The following is a 20,638-nucleotide window of genomic DNA, read 5'->3' on the forward strand; positions in this document are numbered from 1 at the left end:
ATTTTAAATTTTTGTAAATTTTTATTTTGCTAATAATCCTTATGCTTTTTGTTAATAGTTATTTTTTGTTAGTAATCCTTATGGGGTTTATTTGTTTGGGTTTTTTAAAATTATTATTATGTTAAATTGTTTTTTATATTAAATATTTTTTCTTTCTTTTTTATAATTTGCTTTTATTATTATTATTGTTGTTGTTATTTTGTACTTTTCCTTTGTAGTAGTACTTTGTGCTATTAGCCAAACACCAAACTCAGGTGTGAGAGGCAATGCACCAGAATGGACTCTCCAGACTTTCTATTAGCTGAGGAAGGAGGTGGATGTGGAAAGTTTCATACATCTGATTGGTGCCTAAAGATTGAGGCCAATGGGGAGGCAGCAATAAATATAGCCACCAACAGCAGGAAAATAGATCATGGACCAGTCCAAACATGGAAAGGACTGGAATGGGACACATTGTCTTGGTTGCCTGGTGGGCCATGGGTCAAACGAGTGTCATTCTTCTCTCTTTGTGCAACAGCAGCTCTAATCTTTCTACCATGTCTGATACCCTGGTTGGTATGGCTTATCCATCCTGCAGTCAGCCAGGTGCAGGTTGTAGCCATATCAAGTGAGCCAGAAAAGGCTATGAAAAAGAGCAGTATGATGTATCTGCAAATCAGACCAACAGAGCCAAGAGGAAAGGATTTAGTTAATGGTGAATGAATTTTGTAAAGAGAATTATTAAAGCAAGAAGAGGAGGGATTGATGGGACCAAAAGGAGGTAGTGTCCTTACAAAGGAAGAATTGGCTAAGAGGGAGTTGGAAGAGAAAGGGAGGAACCAGACAGTTCACCTTCTCTGTGTGTATGTAAATCACAAAGGGGCCTCTGCTAAGTCCCTTCCCTTGAACCACGCTGTAAATCAGTAGGGGTCTGTCCCAAGATAGCAGACACTGAACACAGCCTGAACTGCTGAACTTTTAGGCCAGAGCACAAGCTTAACAGTCTACTAAATGTTAACTTCCCTACCCAGAGAAGTGGAGAACCTAATTTAAATGAGCATAGGATGTATGAAGCAGGGAGGGTTCATGTGAAGGGGGACATGTAGCAGGGGTTTTGGGAAAGACTAAATCCTGAGTACCTGAGCAAGTGGGGAAAGGGAGAGGGAAATTTGCATCCAGAAATGTAGGATGAAAGGGGAGCTGTGCCTTCAGCAGTGAGAGAGACCCCACAGGGAGTTCTCCTGTGGACTCTCCCTTTATTCAAAGGAAGTTTTACAAGACTTCTCTGTCTCTGTTATGAACTTCTAGACGGGAAGAAGTTTCCCTTGCATGCTGCACACCCAGGGAGCACAGCTGCTCCTGTCTGCAGTCTCTGGGTCACAGCAGACAGGCCAGTACTGAATCTGAAATGGTCTGAAGAAAGACTCTGGTGGGAAAACTACATTCTCACAAGGGTAACAGCACCAGCAGCAGTCAAGAAGAGAGAAACCAGACTGTGAGTGACATCAGAACTGCTCAGCAGGAGAGGAAAAAGAGTTTATTGCTTCTGAAGGCATCCAGTAGTCATTTTCCTCAGGGCATCCTTGAGCTCCTGGTTCCTCAGGCTGTAGATGAGAGGGTTGACTGCTGGAGGCACCACTGAGTACAGAACTGACACAATCATGTCCAGGGATGGGGAGGAGATAGAAGAGGGCTTCAGGTAGGCAAAGGTTACACTGCTGAGAAAGAGGGAGACCACAGCCAGGTGAGGGAGGCAGGTGGCAAAGGCTTTATGGCGTCCCTGCTGAGAGGGGATCCTCAGCACTGCCCTGAAGATCTGCACATAGGACACCACAATGAACACAAAACAGACAAATGCTAAACAGGCACCGGCCACAATAAGCCAAAGTTCCCTGAGGTAGGATGTGGAGCAGGAGAGCTTGAGGATCTGGGGAATTTCACAGAAGAACTGCTTCACAGCATTGCCTTGGCAGAGGGGCAAGGAAAATGTATTGGCTGTGTGCAGCAGAGCATAGAGAAAGCCACAGCCCCAGGCAGCTGCTGCCAGGTGGACACAAACTCTGCTGCCCAGGAGGGTCTCATAGTGCAGGGGTCTGCAGATGGCAACATAGCGATCGTAGGACATGGTGGTGAGGAGAAAATACTCTGCTGACATTAGGAATACTAAAAAGAAGACTTGGAGAACACATCCTGCATAGGAGATGTCCCTGATGGCCCACAGTGAATTGTCCATGGATTTGGGCACAGTGGTGGAGATGAATCCCAGATCGAGGAGGGCAAGGTTGAGGAGGAAGAAGTACATGGGGGTGTGGAGGTGGTGGTCCCAGGCTATGGTGGTGATGATGAGGCCATTGCCCAGCAGGGCAGCCAGGTAGATGGCCAGGAAGAGCCAGAAGTGCAGGAGCTGCAGCTGCCTTGTGCCTGAGAATGGCAGGAGGAGGAAGTGGGTGATGGACCTGCTGTTGGCCATCTGCTGCCTCTGGCCATGGAGACCTGTGCAAGGAGGGAAAGGCAGTGACAAGTTAGGTCATAGTTCTCTCAACCTCATTGTAACCTCTGTCCCTGAGCAGCATGAGGAATGCATCAGCTCAGTCCCTATCACTACCAACCCATGGCAGTTTATCACATCTTTGAATGCAGCTTGGACATAGAATTACCATTAAGATTATTCTGGTGTCAGAACAGAAAATGACCACAGCCCAATCCCAGGGAACAAGAGTCCCATGGAGAGGTGGAGAAACAAGGACCAGCTCTGCAGTACTGCAGAGACAGTGAAGGGAAGAGAGAAAGGCAGAGGGGCTGGGGGTGAAGCCTTCTCCTTACCCAGCTCTGCTCACTGCTGCTCACAGGATGGAACTGAAGGGCTTTGCTCCTTCTTATGTGTGCACACTCCAGGAGCCTTCAGCCCAGCATCAGCTATCGAGATGGAGATGCCTCCAGGAGCTACAGCTGCAGTGTTCTGCACCCACAGCGTAACCGTGTCAGTGACTGCAGTGACTTCTCTTCTAGTGAGCTCTCAGCATCCTCCCAGTCCTGGCCACCTCAAAGCTGCCTTCCTCATCTCCCTGAGATCCTCTGGCAGTGTCCTCAGCCCTCCTGTGCTGTGCAGAGAAGCTGCTCCATGCCAGAGCTGTCTCCTGCAGCACTGCCTCCTTGCCAGCAGCAACCTCCAGCCCAGAAGCATGGCCCAGCTCAGAAGCACAAGACCACCCCAAGGCATTTAAAGGAGTCCTCTGGTGGCTTTGTTGCCGAGTCCATGGCCCTCAGAGACTGAGAAGCTGATGAAACCTCTCCAGAAGTCAAAGTTGGATTCAAACTAAGAAGTTTCTTCTACTGTTAATGGGTCCCAGTGAAGCATACTGGGAAAGGGTCCCCAGGGGCTGGATAGAGCAGAAGGAGAGAGTGTATGCAAGGGAAGCATCACTGGAGGCACTGAAGCATCTCCAGGCTGTGGTGAGAGCAGAGAACTGAGGCAGTGCTGACAGGTCAGGACAAGCAGCTCAAGGTGGCTCTGCTGCTGAGGAAACCTGGAGGGGTTTCACTGATCCAAAGGACCAAGCCCTGACCCCCAGCCCCTGGCAAGGCAGATCCTGTCCCTCACCTGTGGTTCTGGGCTCTGCTGGGGGCAGTGGGGAGTGAGGATGAGCAGTGAGCAGGGTAGGACCTTGGCAGGATTGCTGTGGTTTGCTTGCAAAGAGACAACTCCTGCTGAATAGTAATGAGCTGTACCTTTAAAAATACTTTTTATCAGATGCTTTGTGCAATAAAAACCTCTCCAATTAGCTGCAGAAACCTTGGCAATAATTAGAGGTTCAGCAGTATTTAATGAGCCCCATGGAGTATTTGGGGCTGATTACATCATCCTTAGGTACTGCCAGGACACTCTGGCAAGGTACTGCCAAGAAGCTTCTCAAGAAGTCCAACTCAGAAGAAAGCTCCAAAGTCCCTTGAAGCACTGATTGGCCTCACTGAGGCTTGTTACTGACAAAGGCTCCCCAGGGACTCGTTAGAGCAGCTTGTTAGAGGCCAGGATTGCAGGGAGACAAAGGCAAAGTGCAGGGGAGAAAAACTTGCCTTTGGTCTAGGAAGCAGAAAGGCCAAGCCCTGACCACTGCCCTTGCAACAGAAGAACCTCAAAATCTCAATGCCAAGTTCCTCCTGACAGGCCTTGGTGGCAGAGGCAACTGCCAGAGCCAAGGGGACAAAGGCCTTGGTTCTGTTGGGCCTCTCAGCCTTGCCAGAGCACTTGGTCATCACTACTGCAGCCTCTCCTACACTGTCCCATGCCTGCAGCTCTTTCTCTTCAGGCTGCTGACACCAATCCTGCTTCCCCATCCAGCTCTGCCCCTGCTATTTCCATCCCTTTCCTGAGCTGTCTCAGCTCTCCCTGCCATTTCCTGACACCTCTGGATGGCCTCATGCATAGCAGCTCTGCCCTTTGAGGGACATTTCTTTGGCCTCCTCTCCACTCTGAACCTTCCAAACTGCACTTTCTGAAGGTTTTTGTCTTTCCACTCTCCAGAAGAGCTCCATCCTCTCTGAAACCACCCTTCAGCCATGTGCACACTGCTATGGCCATGCTCTGAGCCTCCATTCAGCAGGCTGAACCAGCCCAGGTCCCTCAGCCTCTCCACAGAGATGTCAATCCCCATCCTGGAAAATCTCTGCAGCCTCCCCAGTTCCTGGCCTCCCCTTCGGACTTCTGAACTCTGCACCCAGATACCAGGAATCCAGATGTGGCCACAGCAGTGTTGAGTCTGGGGGAGGACAATTCCTGTGTCTGGCCACTTTTCTCCTGCCACAACCCATCTGCAGTTGGCCTTCTTCCCTGTGTGCAGGGTTTGTTCCATCCCAGGGCATTTGGAATAGGGAAAAGAACCTCAGTAAAGTCTTGCTCAGTATTGCTCTATGAAATGCAGACAGGCCTTAGGCCTGGTCCTTGAAATGGGACCTTAGGAGAATACAGAGACTTAGGGCTTGCTCTTTATGGTGACGTTTGCCCCAGCTCTTCCCAGAGAGGTCCTTGCTGTCCCCTGTTCTGCTCCCTCAAGCAGACCAGCACTCACACATGCCCTGCACTCTAACAGCCATGCAAACAAAGGGGAAGAAGCTCAGGGTTATTGCTCCAACCAACTTCTTGAGACTGAAGCCCAAGGCAGGAATCCACAACCATAGCCAGGCCCAGAGCTCTGAGAAGCCCCAGGTGGTGTCATCCTGTTGCACTTCATGCAGAATCTTCTTGGTTCCCATATCTCACTGATCATAGAATGGGCTGGGCTGGAAGGGACCTCCAAAGCTTATCTTGTCCAACCTTCCCAGGGACAGCCTCAACTAGATCAGGTTGCCCAGAGCCCTGTCAAGCCTCACCTTGAATCTCTCCAGGGATGGGACCCCAACCCCCTCCCTGGGCAACCTGTTCCAGTGTTCCACTCCCCTCATGGTGCAGAACTTGTGCTGGCTCCTCCTTCCTGCTTTGTTCCCATCTCTCACCCATGTCTATGGATGTCCTTCCTCTCTGATCCATGGAAACACAACACCTTGTGTTCAGTGCTGTGCCCATTCCTCCTTCTGAGGCAAAGACCATGCCTGGAGCCCTTCCCTCCTGAGCAGCTATTTCTGCAACCTGTTTCTCTCCTCCCTGGGAAGCTGATCCTGCACCTGCAGTCCTATTCCAGAGGACTGGTAGAGCAGAGATCTTCACCATGGCCTTTTCTGCTTCACTTTCTCCTGAGCAAGGCAGAAAGCATCAGGCCAAGCTGTGCCAAGCAGAGGCCCTTTCCTTTGCAGCATTGTTTCATTTGTGCCATTTCACATCTCCCTGGACCCAACTTGGAGCCTCTCACTGATCAGCCACAGTTGTATTTGGGAGCACTGCCCCAGGGGCACAGATTCCTGACCAGCTGAGGGGTAATCTTTTCCTGCCTTTGGTGGGTGGAAGGGCAAGGCCAAGAAGCCTCCTCCCTTCCCCCTTGTAAAGTAAAAGGGAAAAAAAAATTGAAGGGAAAGGAAAAAAAACTCGCAAGCTGAATTAGCAAAGCAGTGGAGCTATATTTACAAAGCAAATGTAGGGAATGCAGGGGAATATTTACAAATTTACAATATCTACAATATATACAAAGATATACAACAGAGCAACACAGAAATGAGAGTGGCCCCCTCCTCCGGCAGAGGGGTCCCCCACCTCCTCTTTCCCCTCTTTCCCCCCCTTCCCCAGATTAGGTTAGAAGAGAGAGAGAGCGAAAGAAAGAAGTTAAAAGCAGTTTTGTGTTAATTGGAAAGGAGTTAATACAGGCCTTATCAGTTTTTCTCTCAAGGCCGGAGCCTTGGCAGAAAGCCCAGCACAGGGACAGAGAGCAGCCGCACCGTAGAAAGGCGGAAGCAAGACTGATAGAAAAGTCGTGGAAATGTCCAGTTCACTCCCAGTTCCGAAAAGTGCTTCCTCCCACTTCACCAATGAAATTAGTTTAGACTATTCCTTCCGTTTACCAACTTCCGTCCACCATATTCTCTTTCTTAAGGGGGCAACGTCAACCGGCCACAGTCCACCCCTTCTGAACAATTTCATTGGCTGTTCATACTGTCCATCCAATCCAAAACGATATTTACAGTTCGTGAGTAAAGTTCATAGTCCATTCCGGCTATGCTCAGATGTAGATGATTCAAAAGTCCAAGAAAATCAGAAAATGAGAAAAATGGAAAACAGTTCATTTCTTCACCGACGAAGCGAAGAAAAGGGAAACAGGGATTCTCAGGGTCTCTTAGTTGACTCAGGGCTCTCAGGGATCTCAGGGTTCGTGCACTGTAGACTCTTCGTTGATTCTTCCTCTGGACGCGATGTAGCTGTACAGCAGTTTGAAATTAACCTCTTTCAGCTAAAGTTAAATTTCTTTGTGGAATACACTGAATTTCACCATTCTCTTGCATTACCCAATAAGTGTGACCCGGACCTTCAGCTGAAACCACCCCTCGGACAGGCTTAGCCTTTCCTGAGGGTGAAAATACCCAAACAGTTTTACCTAACAGATTCTTTTCTCTAACAACAGGAACTCTATCACCTTCTACTTTCCATAGCAAATCTGAATGTGCAGGTCCAGCTCGGTTCACTGAACCTCTACTATTTACCAGCCAGGTTGCTTGTGCTAAATGTTTTTCCCAGTTTTTCAAAGATCCACCTCCCATGGCTTTGAGAGTGGTCTTCAACAAACCGTTGTAGCGTTCAATCTTCCCTGAAGCTGGTGCATAGTAGGGAATGTGGAATATCCACTCAATTCCGTGTTCTTTTGCCCAGTTCTTTACAAGGTTGTTCTTGAAATGAGTTCCGTTGTCTGACTCAATCCTCTCTGGAGTTCCGTGTCTCCACAGGATTTGTCTCTCCAGACCAAGAATGGTGTTGCGTGCAGTTGCATGTGGAACTGGATAAGTTTCCAACCATCCAGTGTTTGCCTCTACCATAGTAAGCACGTATTGCTTACCAGAACGAGAACGTGGTAGAGTGATGTAGTCAATCTGCCAAGCTTCACCATACTTGTACTTGGACCATCTGTCACCATACCACAAGGGCTTAAGTCGTTTTGCCTGCTTAATAGCAGCACAAATGTCACAGTCATGGATGACTTGCGTGATAGCATCCATGGAAATGTCTATGGATCTGTCACGTGCCCATTGGTATGTTGCATCTCTGCCTTGATGTCCTGACGAATCGTGAGCCCACCGAGCTAAGAATATCTCACCTCGGTGTTTCCAGTCGAGATCAAGATTAGAGTCCATGTCTACTTGAGAAACTCTTGCAGCTAGATCTGCCTGATGGTTGTGTTGCTGTTCCTCAGTAGCTTTGCTCTTAGGAATGTGAGCATCGATGTGTCTCACTTTCACTGGAATTCTCTCGATTCGATCAGCAATGTCCTGCCACAGGTTGGCTGCCCAAATGGGTTTTCCTTTCCTCTGCCAACCACTCTTCTTCCAGTTCTTTAGCCAACCCCATAGAGCATTGGCTACCATCCATGAGTCGGTGTAGAGATAAAGCTTTGGCCATCTCTCACGTTCAGCTACGTCAAGAGCTAGCTGGACAGCTTTTACCTCTGCGAACTGACTGGATTCTCCTTCTCCATCTTTCGCCTCTGCAACTCGGCGTGTTGGACTCCACACTGCAGACTTCCACCTTCGCTTGTTCCCAACAAGACGACAGGAACCGTCTGTGAACAAAGCATATTTCTTTTCATCATCAGAAAGGTCATTGTAAGGAGGAGCTTCCTCAGCATGAGTTACTTTCTCCTCTGGAGGTTTAGCACAGTTGATGCCTTCAGGCCAACTTGAGATCACCTCCACTAGACCAGGTCTTTCAAGATTTCCCATTCGAGCTCTCTGTGTTATCAGAGCCATCCACTTGGACCAGGTTGAGTCTGTGGCATGATGTGGTGTGGAACCTTTGCCTTTGAACATCCAATTCAAAACTGGTAATCTGGGAGCTAAGAGAAGTTGTGATTCAGTTCCAATCACTTCAGAAGATGCTTTCACTCCTTCATAGGCAGCTAGAATTTCTTTCTCTGTTGGAGTATAGTTAGCCTCTGAACCTCTGTAACCTCGACTCCAGAAACCAAGAGGTCGTCCACGTGTCTCACCTGGAGCTTTTTGCCACAAGCACCAGGTTGGACCATTGTCACTTGCAGCCGTGTACAAAATGTTCTTAATGTCTGGACCATCTCGGACAGGTCCCAGACCCATTGCTTGAACTACCTCTTGCTTTATCTGGTCAAAGGCTGCTTGTTGTTCAGGTCCCCAGTGGAAATGGTTTCTCTTTCGAGTCACATCATACAGAGGTTTCACAATCTGACTGTATCCAGGAATGTGCAGTCTCCAAAATCCCACTATCCCCAAGAAACGTAGGGTCTCTTGCTTGTTGGTGGGATTTGCCATGGTAGAGACTCCATTTACCACATCCACTGGAATGTGTCGGCGTCCATCCTGCCACCGCACTCCCAGAAACTGAATCTCTGTGGTAGGTCCTTTCACCTTGTCTCGCTTGATGGCAAAACCTGCATTCAGAAGAATGTCAATGATTTTGTTACCTTTCTCGAAGACTTCCTCAGCAGTTTTACCCCAGACGATGATATCATCGATGAACTGGATGTGTTCTGGAGCACCGCCTTTCTCCAGAGCATCGTGGATCACTGCATGACAGATGCTTGAGCTGTGGATCCAGCCCATTGGCAGCCTGTTGAAAGTGTACTGGATTCCTCTCCAGGTGAAAGCAAACTGAGGCCTGCATTCCTCTGCTATGGGAATAGAGAAAAATGCATTAGCAATGTCTATGGTAGCATACCATTTGGCCTCTTTGGATTCCAGCTCATACTGTAGCTCCATCATGTCTGGTACTGCTGCACTCATAGGTGGTGTTACTTCATTCAGGGCTCGGTAGTCTACCGTCAGACGCCAGTCTCCATTCTGCTTTCGCACAGGCCACACTGGACTGTTGAAAGGTGAATGAGTTTTGCTGACGGCTTTCTGACTCTCCAACTGACGAATCAGATTCTGAATGGGCAACAAAGAGTCACGGTTGCTTCTGTATTGTCTGTGATGCACAGTCTGAGAAGCAACCGGCAATTTAATGTCCTGTATCTTATGTTGTCCCACAACTGCAGATTCATCAGAAAGTTCAGGTCTGGCAGATAGCTTCAATTTTTGTCCATCAATTTCTATTGAAGCTACTCCAAAAGCCCATTTGTAACCTCTAGGGTCCTTGAAACGCCCTTCTCTCAGAAAATCAATTACCAAAATACAAGGTGCGTCAGGTCCGGTCACAACTGTATGCTTCCTCCATTGTATACCAGTTAAACTTATATTAACCTCTACCTTACTTAACTCTTGAGATCCACCAGTGACTCCCAGAATAGTTATAGACTCTGATCCCTGATAATTTGATGGTATTATGGTGCACTGAGCTCCTGTGTCAACCAAGGCCCTGTACTTCCGAAATTGTGAAGTGCCAGGCCACTGGATGTACACATCCCAATAGATTCTATTATCTCTGTTTTCCCTCTCCTCCCCCTGGCGGGAGGCAGGGCACCCCTAGTTATGGGGAACATGCGCACATGTGCATTGCACATAGTTTGCAGGGTTATAACTTTGCATGTTATAACTGGAGCCACTGTTGGAGCCATAAGAGTCGTTCTGGGGAACTGTGGAAGTAACAGCTACCCTTCTGGTATTGCTACCTCGGGTTCTGCCACTTTGCAATTCCCTCAGTCTCCTGAAAAGATTAGCAGTTGGTTGGCCATCCCAGCGGTTCATGTTCTCACCAAACTGATCACGCAGAGTTATCCAAATAGTTCTACGTGATTGTCTTGGTGGTCTGTTTTGGAATGACCTGTTTTGGAATGTCCTGTTTTGGAATGACCTCCTTGGAGGACGTGTATTCCTCACAGATGAGACTTGTACCCATCTGGAGGAAGAATTGAAATTATCCCTTTGTGCCAATTGGTATATGGAATCTTTCAGATCCTTCATGCAATTCTCAATTTTTCCAGACAGAGTTTCAATGGCTGAAACCAAAGAACCACGTGTCATGCTATCCTCCAATTGTCTCATTTGATCACTGAATTGGTCAACCGTAGGAGAAGCTCCACCATAACTTCTTGACACAATTCTGCTTGCCAGAATGTTTGCATAATTAGAAGGAGCAAGTTTGATGATCTTTTTAGCAAGACCAATACCCACAGGAACATCATCAGGATTCAGAGTTTCATGTTCACCATAGAGTAGCTCTCTAACAGCAAATTCTCTCAAGCGCTTAATTCCCTCATCTATGGTAGTCCAGGGTTTAGGATTCCAGGGGAGATCATCTCGGGAAGGGTACCTCAGGGCAACCGCTATTAAAAGGCGTATCCACAGATTAACCTTACCGAGAGCTTCGCCTAGATGTCTATCTATTCCATTGTCCCTTGAGAGAGTTCCTAACTGAGCTGCTGACTTGTCTCCAACTGTTAGAGCTGAAGCACCTGTATCATAACACCTACTAAGCCAAGCTAGAACTGGCTCCTTATCTGCCCTGGTGAAATCTTTACGGACATTTCACAATTCCTCCCGTGGTGACGAACAGTCTGTAATATCATCTTCATCTTCATCTCCCTGAATTCTTTGCCCGTAAAATCCTGCTGTCATTCTCCTAAGGATCTCTTTAAGCTGAGAACCACCTTTGCCAGCTGCTTTCCTAGCTTCATCTCTATCCTGCTTTGATCTCACTAGGTTAGCTAGATCTTTAAAACAAACCTTCTCTTCCTCCTGAGCAGGATCTTTTAGAGTAGAGGGCCCCTCACCAGGATCAGTCTCCTCCTCTTCTTCTCCATCTTTGCCCTTTCCAGCTCTAGTCTTTAAAGGAGCCACCTTAACTGGAGCTGTGTTTGAATTTACAGCCACCTTAATGGAAGCTGACAGGTCCTGAGATAAATCAGCTGCTGGGGCAGTGACTTCCGGTCCCACCAAGGGAGTGGGTGGAAGTGACGTTGCTCCATTACTGGCCGACGGAGAAGAAGAAGAAGGAGAAGGAGTGGGAGAAGGAGTAGGCGCCATGTTGATACCAGCTGATGCCCTTGGCTGCTTGCCAGAATCAGCAAAGTCATTTAGAGCTGCTTTACCAATTAACTTTTTAGCCTTCTTTTTAACTGTTACTGGTTCTCCACAGTCCTCGTCACTAGATGACTCTGGGACTGATCGAGAGCCACGGCGTTTTCTTTTTGATCTAGTTTTAATAACAAAACAAGCTCTGGACACCTTTCTCTCTCGCCGCAAAGAAATCAGGAGATACACGATAATTATCACCAGCAGCAGAATTATAGACATGAGATAAATCACCTTTGGATCCCAGGCATCACCTAAAGTTACTGTCTCCTCAGGCGGAATCCTAAAACCCTTTATCTCAATTGGGAGAGTGGTGGAGGTAACATTCCTGTATCTCACTGGCCATAGGATATTAATACATTTTCCATACCATAATTTAACTCTATACATAACCCACATATAAATTGTCCGCACCAAATATTTACCCAGGTAATCCAAAATCAAACCCAAACAATATCTGTAAACCAGAGCCCCAAAAATTGAAAAGAATAATCGCTCCACAAACCACAATACCTTCATGTTTGCTAATTCAGCTGGAAAACACTAAATCAATCAAGTAATAAATTAAACTAATTATCTGCCCCACGTTGGGTGCCAATAAAAAAAAATGTGGTGGGTTTTGGAAGGGGTAAGGCCAAGAAGCCTCCTCCCTTCCCCCTTGTAAGGTAAAGGGAAAGAAACTTGAAGGGAAAGGAAAAAAAACCTCACAAGCTGAATTAGCAAAGCAGTGGAGCTATATTTACAAAGCAATGTAGAGTATGCAGGGGAATATTTACAAATTTACAATATCTACAATATATACAAAGATATACAACAGAGTAACACAGAAATGAGAGTAGCCCCCCTTGCCGAGGGGTTCCCCACCTCTGCTCTCCCCTCTCTCCCCCCCCCCCTTTCCCCAGAGTAGTTCGGAAAAGAGGGAGAAAAAAAAGAGAAAGAAGTTAAAAGCAGTTTTGTGTTAATTGGAAAGGAGTCAATACAGGCCTTCTATCTTATCTTCAAGGCCGAGGCCTTGGCAGAAAGCCCAGCACAAAACAGAGCTGCTGCACGAAGAAGAGGCGGAAGCAAGACTAAAGATAGAGTGCCAGAGTGCCCAGGATATCTTTTCTACACTCCCAGTTCCGAAGGTGCTTCCTCCCACTCTTCCAATGAAATTAGTTTAGACTATTCCTTCCGTTTACCAACTTCCGTCCACCATATTCCCTTTCTTAAGGGCACAGCCTCAAACGGTCACAGCTGGGAGAGCAAGGGTGCAGCACACCAAGGACACTTCTCAGTTCTCTATTTCTCTCTGTCCTGATCCACACCTCGCTTACCCTGGGCTACTTCATGGCCTAGGCCTTTTCTTTGTTTGTTTGTTTTTAACCTAAAATGAGAATGCATGTTGTGTTATAAGGAATTTTGACTTTCCCATTAACTATTTAAAATTAAGGCAAACTGGTGAGGTGACATAGAAATCCATAGGAACATTTTCTCTAGTCACACAACAATTAAACAATCATAACAGCCAGTCCTAACTCACACGGTGCTGTGGTGCATTCTTCTGAGTGATGCTTTTGATCCCAGATTACCATAGCAGTTGTTGTGATCGATGTTCGACTGCATGGGAAATGCTGTGTGCTCATGGTCTTGATTCCTCTGCCGTTGTTCATTGCGATGATTGCAGTTGACATGGGGTAGACATTTCTTGCTGCTATCACTAAACCCCCTTAGCTATAAAATATACATCCTCTCTTTTGTTTTGTTGATTTTTTCTTGATAGATTTTTTAACTTTTTTTTTATTTTATTAATTTTATTTTTTAAATTTTATTTTTATTTTAATTTTTTTTTAAATTTTTATTTTAAATATTTTATTTTTAAAAGTTTTTTATTTTAATTTTTAATCCAATTTTTTAAATTCATTTTTTGATCTTATATTATTTTTTAAAAAATATTTTAATTATTTTTGTATGTTTGTTTTCAATTTTTAAAAATTAATCAATTTTAAAAATATCAATTTTTTATTTAATCTATTTTTTAATTTTTTAATTTTATTTTGTTTTGGTTTTATTATTTTTTTTACCTTTTAAAAAAATTTATTTTTTTACATTGTTTTTATTTTTATTTTTATTTTATTTTATTTTTAAATTTAAATTAATTTTTAACTTTTAAAATTTATTTTAAATTTAATTTTTAAAATCTAATTTTTAATGTAATTAATGTCTTTAATATGCCTTTTAAATATTTTTTCTTTTGCTGTTATCTGTATTTTTTGGTCTATAATTTTTAATAATTTTTAGGTAATTTTATTTTTCTTTTAAATCCATTTTTTTATTTATTGATTTTGTTATAGCTTTTAGTTTTTCTTGAATTTTATTTAACATACTTTAATCTTGTATTAATTAATTTTTAATGTTCTTTTATAATATAATTTTTTAATAATTTTTCATTTTTTTTATTTTATTTTTTACTTTTTTATTTTATTTTCAATCTTTTTTGTATTTAATATTTTGTCCTTATTTTTAATTTTAAATTTTTTATAAATTTTTATTTTGTTAATAATCCTTATGCTTTTTGTTAATAGTTATTTTTTGTTAGTAATCCTTATGGGGTTTATTTGTTTGGGTTTTTTTAAATTATTATTATGTTAAATAGTTTTTTATATTAAATATTTTTTCTTTCTTTTTTATAATGAATGAATGAGCCATTTTGGCTCAGTAGCTGATCGGGACCGCTCGTCCGGAACCGCTCCACTTAAGCTGTGAGTTTCTCGGGGTTTTTCTTTTGCTTTTGCTTTCCTTTCGGGGCTTCGCAGGTCGGGAGGACTGCTAGTAGGGGGAGGAGCCGGCAGGATCGTGCTCACGAGAGCCTGCACGGGTCACGGGAGCCTGACGTCAGCCGCGGCAGTTTTAAAAGCCGCCCGGGCTGTGCGCGCGGCGCCATTTTGGCTCAGTAACTAGTCTAGCAGCTGGGTGACAGAAAACCCGAACCTTAAACATTGCATCATGGTCGTCACTCGGACGAAGGGTAAAAAAGCAGCGTCTGCCCAGACAGAGCTGTTTCACCAACATGCTGGAGTCCAGGCTGTCAGCTGCAGAGAGTGCTTCAGCCTGGCACTTGGAATAGAGGGGGAGGGAGAGGACACCTGTGTCCGGTGTGAGCAGGTGAATTTTCTCCTCAGCATGGTGGCAGAGCTGAAGGATGAAGTGGCCGAGCTGAAGGAGCAGGTAGCTAGGCTAAGGACCATAAGGGAAAGCGAAAGGGAGTTAGACTTGTGGGAGAAGGCTCTGCAGATCTCCCCTGCTGAGGGAAGGGTTCCTGGAGGCGGAGAGGGATGGATACAGGTCCCTGCCAGGGGTGGCAAGAGAAATCCACCCCGACCCTCTCCTCCTCCTCCGCTGCCCTTGCATAAGTACGAGGCCCTGCAGGCTGAGGGCAGTGGGGATGAGAGGGCTGAGGCTGAAGAGCAGCCATCCAGAGGGGAGCCTAAGGCCAGGCGGACCCCACCAGCTGTAACGGCCAGCTCTGGGGGGAAGCCTAAGCCCAAGCGGTCCCCACCAGCTATAACGACCAGCTCCACAAAGAAAGGGAGAAGGGTTATAGTTGTTGGGGACTCTCTCCTGGGGGGTACTGAGGGACCCATATGTCATCCTGACCCATCCCACAGGGAGGTCTGCTCCCTACCAGGGGCAGGGGTTAGGGACATTGCGAAGACACTCCCTAAATTAATCCAGCCCTCTGACTATTACCCTCTGCTGGTAATACAGGCTGGGAGTGATGAGATTGACAGGAAGGGCACCAGGGCAATTAAGAAGGAGTTCAGGGCCCTTGGACAATTGGTTGATGGGGCAGGAGCTCAAGTGGTGTTCTGCTCAATTCCTTCAGTGTCAGGGGTGTACACTGAGAGGAATGGGAGAACCCACACCATCAACAATTGGCTCAGGGGATGGTGCCAGAGGCAGAACTTTGGGTTCTATGACCACGGGGCAACTTTCACTTCACCTGACCTGCTGGGTCTAGAAGGGGTATAAGAGTCCTGGCACTGGAGTTGGCAGGGCTCATTAGGAGGGCTTTAAACTAGGTCAGAAGGGGGTGGGTGAGGCAATCGGTCCCTCTGCAGAGGTAAGTCATGGGGTCTGTGTTGATAGGTTGGACTCGATGATCCTCGAGGTCCTTTCCAACTTAAGTGATACTGTGACTAGACCATGGCACCAAGTGCCACGTCCAATCCCCTCTTGAATGCCTCCAGGGACGGTGACTCAACCACCTCCCTGGGCAACCCGTTCCAATGACGAACGACGCGCTTGGTGAAGAACTTCCTCCTCACCTCGAGTCTAAACCTCCCCTGGCGCAGCTTGAGACTGTGTCCCCTTGTTCTGGTGCTGGTTGCCTGGGAGAAGAGGCCAACCCCTTCCCAGCCACAACCACCCTTCAGGTAGTTGTAGAGGGCAATGAGGTCACCCCTGAGCCTTCTCTTCTCCAGGCTAAACAATCCCAGCTCCCTCAGCCTCTCCTCACAGGACTTGTGTTCAAGGCCTCTCACCAGCCTTGTTGCCCTTCTCTGGACACGCTCAAGTGTTTCGATGTCCTTCTTAAACTGAGGGGCCCAGAACTGGACACAGGACTCAAGGTGCGGCCTAACCAGAGCAGAGTACAGGGGCACTATGACCTCCCTGCTCCTGCTGGCCACACTATTCCTAATGCAGGCCAGGATGCCATTGGCCCTCCTGGCCACCTGGGCACACTGCTGGCTCATATTCAGGCAGCTGTCGATCAGCACACCCAGGTCCCTCTCTGTTTGGGAGCTCTCCAGCCACTCCGACCCCAGCCTATAGCTCTGCATGGGATTGCCGTAGCCAAAGTGCAGCACTCGGCACTTGGACTTGTTGAAAGTCATCCCATTGGACTCTGCCCATCTGTCCAGTCGGTCGAGGTCCCTCTGCAGAGCCTTTCTACCCTCTAACTGACTAACATCTGCCCCTAACTTGGTGTCATCTGCAAACTTGCTGATGACTGACTCTACCCCTTCATCTGATCATCGATAAACATGTTGAAGAGGACAGGGCCCAGCACTGATCCCTGGGGGACACCACTGGTGACTGGCCTCCAGCTGGATGTGACACTGTTCACTACCACTCTCTGGGCCCGGCTCTCCAGCCAGTTCCTAACCCAGAACAGAGTGTAATGGTTCAATCCATGGGCTGACAGCTTAGTCAGCAGTTTGCTGTGGGGGACAGTGTCAAAGGTCTTGCTGAAAGCCAGGTAGACCACATCCACAGGCCTCCCCACATCCACCACATGGGTCACCTGATCATAGAAAGAGATCAGGTTGGAGAGGCAGGATCTGCCCTTCCTAAATCCATGGTGGCTGGATGCAGGAGCTGATGGGGCAGCCCTGGGCTCATGGCTGGCAGATGGGCACAGTGATCTGGGAGATGCCCTCTGCCAAAGGGCCTGGGCTGACTGCAGGAAGGGGCTGATGCTTTGGTTGCTGTGTCTCTGCTGCCGGAGTACCTGATGGGACAGCAGCAGCCACAGGGCTTGGTGCTGTCTCTGCAAGAAACTGCAAGGCCAGCAGCCTTGGGAGCTCCTGGTGAGGTAGGAAAGAGCAGGAGAGAGGAAAACTGCCAGATGGTGCAGCCTGGCAGGTGCAGACTGGCCATGAGGAGCAAGAAACCTCTCTCAAAGGGTAGTGCTGTGGCCTGAGAAGATCTCCAGAAGGAGTCTGGGATCAGCCCTTCTCTTTGTGTCCCAAGGAGCAGAGTGTGAGTGTGGGCAGGTGTCAGTGAAGGCATGGAAAGGCCAAGGTGGGGAAGTGAGATGAGTGTCTGCAGCCTGCAGGGCAGGAGAAGCAGCTGTGAGACAGTGCAGGACAAAGCTGTGGTAGAGCTGGCAAAGGGCAATGGCAGTGGTGGGAGTGATGAAGAGAAGCCAAGGCTGTGCCCTCTTGACTCTGGCAATTCTCTGCCCCCAAGGCCTGTGAGGAGATGTTGTCCTAAGGCACTGGGAGGGCCTCACTGCCTCTTTCCACAGCCCCAGGAAGGCTGGGGACTGTCAGGCCCTTGTCCTCCACTCAGCATCACAAACCCTGCAGGGATCCTAAAGGAAGGCTGGAGAGGAACTTTTCATGAGGGTGTCTGGTGACAGGACAGGAGGGGAAGGTTTGAAGGTGAGGAAAAGGAGGTTTAGACTGGGCCTTAGGAAGAAGTTTTTCAGTATGAAGGTTGTGGGACTCTGGAATAGGTTGCCCAGGTAGGATGCCCTCTCCTGAGGGTGTCGAAGGCCAGGCTGGATGAGGCCTTGAGCAGCTGAGTCTATTGGAGAGGCATCCCTGCCTATGGCAGGGAGGTTGGAGCAGAGGAGCTCTGAGGTCCCTTCCAACCTAGGCCATGCTATGCTGCTATGAAACCCACACCCCACCCCCACTGCACCTGAAGAGCCTTGACCCACACATGAGGGACAGGATCTGCCTGCCCAGGGGCTGTGCTCAGGCCTTGGCCTTTGTGCTGCACAAACCAGAGCCAGAGTTTGCTCTCCTGCACTTTGCCTTTGTCTGCTGCAATCACAGCCTCTCCTGAGCTGCTCTAACGAGTCCCTGGGGAGGCTTTGGCAATAACAAGCCTCAGTGGGGCCAATCAATGCTTCAAGGTACTTTGTGTTTTGCTTCTTGCTTCTTGCACAGTTTCTTCACTCTTCTCTCAGTACCTGAGGTTCATGGAATGATTCCCAAGTGCCCTAAGGAGCTCTTTGTGTCTTTGTTGTTTCCTTCCAAATTTCCAAGTGCACCTCACAAAGCTCAGATTTTGATGGTAAACTATTTGATTCTTTCTCAGATGAGGGCAGAGGTGACAGCAGCATCCACCAAGCCAGAATGATGCAGGCTGTCTGCTCAGGGGGTCTGGACTGGGAGGAGAAGCTGCCCTCTGAGGGCTGACACTGAGTGGACAACTTTGCTTCTCACCCTCCCCAACCTCCCCATTGCTGTCACTGCCCACCTGGGCTTTACATCCCTGCTCCTTGCATCAGACTTCTCCACTGCTCTCTGCAGCTGGAGCTCACAGCTCCATGGCACCAGCTGCCCCCTGCCCTCCTTAGAGAACTGCCTGCACATAGACACAGAAGAATTGTTGCTGTTTGGAAGCAAAGCAAAGCCAAGGCTGAGAAAGTTGCCTCAGCAATCCAAGCTCTCTGGAACCATCTGCTCAGCACAAGCTGTCTCTCAGCAGCTTGCCTGTCCACAAGGCTGAGGCAAAGCCAAGAAGTTCTGCCATGGCTGTGATTTCTCAGCCAGTCAAGAGTTCTTGAGAGTGAGAAGCAGATGAAAAGTTTGGATCCTAGCAGCCCTTCCTCATGAACCAATCCTGAATTCAAATCTATTCCTATGGCTGTGCCTGGAGAGAAGCACCAAGCACACAGACACAGGGACAGATCTGGTTGCCTCCAGTGGAACATAGAGCCCCCCAACATGGTGACAGCAAAGGTGTCTGTCCAAACACACAAAGAAGTGGAAAGGTAGCTGGCAGAGAGGCTGCCCTGGAGTTCAGTTTCCTCCTTCTGGAGCTCAGGGCAAACACTCACAAAGCTTCAACATTCTCAGAGGATGAGACCTGAGCCTGGAGAAGTCTGACTTGGTGCTGGCCCTTGGTGCAGGTTGTGCCTGAGAGATGTCTGCCTGGGGGAGATGCTGGACACAGCTACTGTGATTCAGGAGAGCTCCAAGGCTCTGGCTTTAGGGTCACTGTTTTTAGAGGTGGAGATCCTTGACTTTCATCAGGTGTTTCTCTGAGCTGGAGAACCTTGGATGCTGAATCATCCTGGGATCTTTTGCCACTTGCACAGACCCTGAAGTTTTTGACTTTCAGAGTTTTCTATCACCTCCTTGTTGGCTGTGATCCAAGCACAGATGCACTGAGCTGGCAGGAGGTGACCAACCCCCAAGCCATAGGGAGAGCAGTGCAAGGCTGGGAGAGCCCTGGTCAGGGCTGAGCCATTCCTTGCAGGTCAGTCCTCTCCTCTAACCCTTTGCTTCTCTCTGCCTGAGGTCATTTCCTTCTCCTCTCCATCAGCCCTGCTCCTCTGTGCTGGGGAGGAGCAAAGTTTGCAGATCTGCTCCTTGGATCAGGCCAGAAAGTAAAGAGGCCAACTTTGGGACAGCAGCAAGATCCCAGGCTCCAGCTGATCCCCGAGCAACTCCCAACCCCCTCCAGACCCTCCTCCCAAACCATACTTCAACACTTGTGGAGCACTGAGGGTCATTGGTTGTGATGGGAATTGAGGAGTTCATCTTCCTGAGCCCAAGGTGATCAGGTATCAGTTGCATGGCCAGAGGGAGATGGTTGGACTGGCTATGTCCTGGGGGTGCCAGCCCCATCAGCACTACAACCAGGGGACTCAGCATAGGATTTAGGGCTCTGATCCCTCCATTGCAAGAAGTCACACACAGTGTCCTTGCTTCTCAGTGACTTAGTCCCCAAGGATTTGCCCAAGAGCACAGAGGTGACCATTGCTCTCAGCAGCATGGCCTCCCAGAAGGACCTGGACAAGATCTTGGAGAAGAATCACCTGAAGAATAATTTGGAGGAGTCAAAACTCAGCCTTGAGGAATAGTAGAAGTGGTTGATGAAGACATGGATGAGGACAGCAGGGATGAGGATTAGGAGGAGGGCAATAATTATGAGGTGGACAAAGGGGATGATGTAGAAGAGGAGGATGATATGGAATAGGAGAAGAATAAAGAGAAGGAGGAGGAAGATGAAGAGGAGGAAGAGGACAAACCCATATCAGCCCCTCTGTGCCACCCAAGCAGCCACATCAGTGCCCTGAGGGTGGGCAAAGCTTCCCACCCAGCTTGGAGCTTCTGAAGCCTCACAGCCCCCAGCCCAGTGCCCAGCCCTCTGTCAGAGGTGACTACGGCAACAACTTCACCCTCAGCTCCAACCTCATCCGGCACTGCTGCGTCCACAGCCAGAAGCAGCTGCACCTCTGAGCTGCCTGAGGCAAGAGCTCCACCGAGATGGCTATCCTCAGCCAGCACCGCTGCACCCACGCTGGTGTCAGCCCTTCCCC

The 20,638-nt window shown here is 48.0% G+C and overlaps 1 protein-coding gene across 1 annotated transcript; it reads right to left on the reverse strand.

Moving 5' to 3' along the window:
* Positions 1 to 1,516: 1,516 nt before the first annotated feature.
* On the reverse strand, positions 1,517 to 2,515 carry LOC137456476 (olfactory receptor 14A16-like). The gene has a single exon (XM_068167941.1). It carries the CDS (start codon positions 2,447 to 2,449, stop codon positions 1,517 to 1,519), a length of 933 nt encoding a protein of 310 aa, XP_068024042.1. The 5' UTR covers positions 2,450 to 2,515.
* Between the last annotated feature and the right edge of the window lie 18,123 nt (positions 2,516 to 20,638).

Source organism: Melanerpes formicivorus, unplaced genomic scaffold (genome assembly GCF_026170545.1).
Source record: "Melanerpes formicivorus ecotype bairdi unplaced genomic scaffold, bMelFor1.0.p_v2 SCAF_126, whole genome shotgun sequence".
Classification (NCBI taxonomy): domain Eukaryota; kingdom Metazoa; phylum Chordata; class Aves; order Piciformes; family Picidae; genus Melanerpes; species Melanerpes formicivorus.